Consider the following 4181-nt stretch of genomic DNA (forward strand, 5'->3'; position numbering starts at 1 on the left):
CACATTTTTGCAACATTATGAATCATCGTCTACCTCTAGCATCATATCTCAATTGGAGAAATGTATACCTAAACATATATTAATTATATATTTAAAATATAGTAAATATGGATTAAAATTATGTATTAAAAATATAGTAAATATGCATTTAAAAATATGTATTAGAATTAAAGAAACAATACATGTTTTCCAAGGCGCTGGCGATCCGTAGAAACACGTTTCTACTTAAACGAACGTAGACACAATTATTCTTAAAGTAATCACGATATACACGTTCGTGTCATTTTTCACAATTTCTGTTTAACATCACATGTCTAGTTAGTAGAGAGGCCGGGTTTGATTGTAGTAGTTTGTTAGTACAATATTGGTACATCATAATGATGAATATATCGTCATTGTCATTATCAGATGAGTTGAAAGGATCCATAATTTTTTTTGAAAAGTTTTGAAATTGTATAGAATATAAAAAAATAGAAGAGTTGTGTGAATTGATATGTATTAATAGGTAAAAAAAACATTTATTTCTAAATATTGTTGAGTTAAACGGTCACAGGTTCAAAAACAAATTAAACAAATTAGCCAATCAAATTAGCCGTTTTATCTCGTCCTGTTTACAACCCGAGATCACCAAAAACGAGTTTGGGGGTGGTGTAGCCGGCGTTAAGACGTTATGGCGCCACCGAGCACAAATGCCCCATACCGATCGCTGATGCTGGGAACAAAATTTTGGTCTCCGTTGCTGGCCCCATTTATCTCAATCTTCACTCCTACGTTTCTCCGAAACGCACCAACCACGTATTATTATTTTTTTCTTTTCCCCCCAATTGGAATTTGGACCCTTACTTCCGATCCAATCCACGAGACATGGCTTACACCTGTAACAGAGACATTGAGCGTTTAATGAAATCAGAACCAACTGATTCTGCTCTTAAGCTGTTCGACGGAATGCCTATACGAAACGCAGTTACACGGGACACAATAATTTCGTGGGTTTCAAGAGGAACATTGTCCTTGTACAGTCAAATGGTTTCCCAAAGAGAGTTCATCTACGTTTTCGACTGTTTCTGATGTATATCAAGGACTACAAGTTCACAGCACAATGATGGATTGTTCTTGGTTCATATTTGATAGCGTACGTGGGAACTGCATTAATTAATCTTTACATGAGCATGGGTGTTGTCAGTTTTACTTTGAGACTGTTCAATGATTTACAGAAGAGAAATGTGGCAACATGGAATCATTTCCTGAGTGGTTTTGGTGAATTTGGAAGATCACAAAAGTGTCAAGTAGTTATGCACTGACATTCTGCCAGAGAGGGGTCAATAGCATGGAGTCTTTTTGACATGTGGAAAGTATTTATGCACTAAGAAAATGTTTGATGAGTGAAGCAAAGATTTCCAGAAAATGTATATTCTTACACTTGAAGTGTTGGACATGTGGTAAATCTTCCACCTTCATGTACTTCAAAGCCAAGCCAAAGCCAGATACATTACCATAAAACTGACCATTTTAGCATTAATCTATACATATAAATTAAAATATCATGTCTTCATTTGATTTCTACACATCCAAAAACAGTATTCACAACTTATAAATCATGACCACTCTTGTATTTATTTCTTTTCTTTCTCTGTCTCTGTTATTGGTTTGTGAGTATGCAGAAAGCAATTTGTCTGACTCCTTGAACATGCTTGAGGATAAAAGTTTAAAAACAGAAGATGATGAAATTGAGTTTTCTGACTTTCCATCATGGTCAGGTGATGAACGTGGTGTCAGGGTTCTTGTGAATGTTGATAGCTTTGGTGCTGTTGGAGATGGAGTTTCTGATGACACAAAGGTGAATATATAGTCTTTCTTGAGTGTATTGATCAAGTCATTAAGGGGATTCTTTCTATTTTCATGTTTGTTACATAACAGGCCTTTGGAGATGCATGGAAGGAAGCATGTTCTACAGCAACAGCAGTGCTTTTGGTTCCTCCTGATCGAACTTATCTTGTTAATGCAACAAGATTTAAAGGACCTTGTGCTGAAAATCTAATCATTCAGGTAATTCTAGTACATGCTTTCTTTTTTGTTTATTAATTCTTTGAATTTAATCTGTAATATCAAATGTTGAATATTGATACAGATTGATGGAACAATTGTAGCACCAGATGAGCCCAAAAACTGGGATCCTAAAAACCCTAGAATTTGGCTCTACTTTGCTAATCTCAAAGGCGTCCTTTTCCAAGGAGATGGAGTTATAGATGGGTCAGGAAAGAAATGGTGGGCTGCATCTTGCAAAAAGAACAAGACAAATGTATAAATTTATCTTTTTTGTTTCTTATTTTTTCCAACTTAACAACCAATATGTAACACTTTTTTTTTTTTTTGGATTCTCTACAGCCTTGTGTAGGAGCTCCCACGGTAGCAATTCCATTTTTTTTTTTTAATTTTTCTTTAAAGTTTAAAATTTATGAATGTAGTTTTAAAATGGAAGGATTTTGATACAGGCATTAACAATTGATCAGAGCTCAAATATAGAGGTGAAGGGCATTACTGTCCAAAACAGCCAACAAATGAATTTTGCTATTTCCAGATGTGAATCTGTTCGTATCTTTGATGTTGTTGTCTCTTCCCCTGAAGACAGTCCAAACACTGATGGAATCCATCTTACTGCATCTACAAATGTAGTTCTTCAAAACTGTAAAATCGGAACAGGTTCTTAATTCTTTTTTTGCATTTTAATTTTAATTTTTTAATTTAAAGTTACTGAATCATGTTGTTTGACATGTGATACTTAGGTGATGATTGCATCTCAATTGTCAGCGGTTGTTCTAATATCAAGATGGAGTCGATATATTGTGGGCCTGGTCATGGAATCAGGTTCTCTTTTTAAATAAATATATATATTTTTTCTCATTACTTTTCCCACATAATCTTTACAAAATTTTATGTTATTTCAGTATAGGAAGCCTTGGAAAAGATAACTCAACAGGCTTTGTCACAGCAGTAGTTCTAGACACAGCATTTCTTATAGGCACTACAAATGGCCTAAGAATCAAGACATGGCAGGTATACTACTATACAACATTAAACATTTCTTTTTCATTGTAAAATTACTTATTTGCCCTTGGTGACAGGGAGGATCTGGTTATGTTAGAGCCATCCGTTACCAAAATGTCCAAATGGTAGATGTGGCAAACCCGATAATAATCGATCAATTCTACTGCGATTCACCTAAAAGTTGTAAAAATCAGGTCGGTGTTTACGTATTCTATCATCTTTTACACAACAACAAAAAGTGTTTCCGAGGGTAAAATCGTCTTTTTTTTTCTTCTTCTAATAACAGACATCGGCTGTGGAGATAAGTCAGATTATGTTTGAGGACATAAGTGGGACATCAAAAAGTCAAAATGCAATGAAGTTTGCATGCAGTGACACAGTTCCCTGCAACCACATTGTTCTGAATAACATCTACTTAAAGAGAAGTGATGGGAAAGCAGCTCAAACTTTCTGCAACTCGGTTAAGGGGTTTAAGTATGGGTATGTGCAACCATCTGCAGACTGTTTGACACAGTCTAATAATGACTCTGACTCATTCATTAACACATTTCAACAAGATGAACTCCTCAAGAGTCACAGCTTGATTCATAGTGAACTTTAATTATGTGTTAACAATCTATATATTGTAATGAGTATGTATGTTTTGAGTTATGATGAGTGTGTGTGTGTGTGTATATATATAGATGTTATTCTAGAGGTCATCTTGTATATGAACATTACGTGAGGCATTTTAGTGTCATGTGATGTGATTGTGACTTTGTGAGTGGTGTTGGGTGTTTATTTTGAGTTGTAATGAGTATATATAGTTATAGATGTTATATACATATGTAGTCAAATAATTCTTCATAATAGATATACGTTTCATTCTTTTGTCTTGGTGTTTGTGAGCCCCTGGATTCCTTTATTTTATCCTTTATTAGAGGGCATATGAGATATTTGAGAAATGGTTAACATTTAGGTAGTGTTTGGTATCATGGAATTAGGGAAGGAATGGAATTGTTCATTCCATTGGAATGAAAAAAACCTACTGTTTTGCAAAAATTGAAGGGAACTGAATGAACTATTCCTCTAATTTTGTTAATTTTCATCCCTGATGCGGGGGGTGTTTTTTTTATACCATCATGGAATGGAATGAA

At 34.6% G+C, this 4181-nt stretch overlaps 1 protein-coding gene across 2 annotated transcripts; it reads left to right on the top strand.

The window, feature by feature from the left end:
* Nucleotides 1-574: 574 nt before the first annotated feature.
* LOC111896744 (probable polygalacturonase At1g80170) lies at nucleotides 575-3915 on the top strand. Of its 2 annotated transcripts, XM_023892733.3 has the most exons (10): nucleotides 575-1439; nucleotides 1758-1837; nucleotides 1918-2046; nucleotides 2129-2299; nucleotides 2386-2406; nucleotides 2493-2700; nucleotides 2784-2865; nucleotides 2946-3054; nucleotides 3123-3239; nucleotides 3332-3915. In XM_023892733.3, exons 1-10 carry the CDS (start codon nucleotides 1379-1381, stop codon nucleotides 3644-3646), a joined length of 1293 nt encoding a protein of 430 aa, XP_023748501.1. In that variant the 5' UTR covers nucleotides 575-1378; the 3' UTR covers nucleotides 3647-3915. The 2 variants fall into 2 exon arrangements, with proteins under 2 accessions (XP_023748501.1, XP_023748500.1); XM_023892732.3 differs by lacking the exon at nucleotides 575-1439 and having other exon boundaries at nucleotides 1451-1837.
* Nucleotides 3916-4181: the final 266 nt, after the last annotated feature.

Source organism: Lactuca sativa, chromosome 3 (assembly GCF_002870075.4).
Source record: "Lactuca sativa cultivar Salinas chromosome 3, Lsat_Salinas_v11, whole genome shotgun sequence".
NCBI lineage: Eukaryota > Viridiplantae > Streptophyta > Magnoliopsida > Asterales > Asteraceae > Lactuca > Lactuca sativa.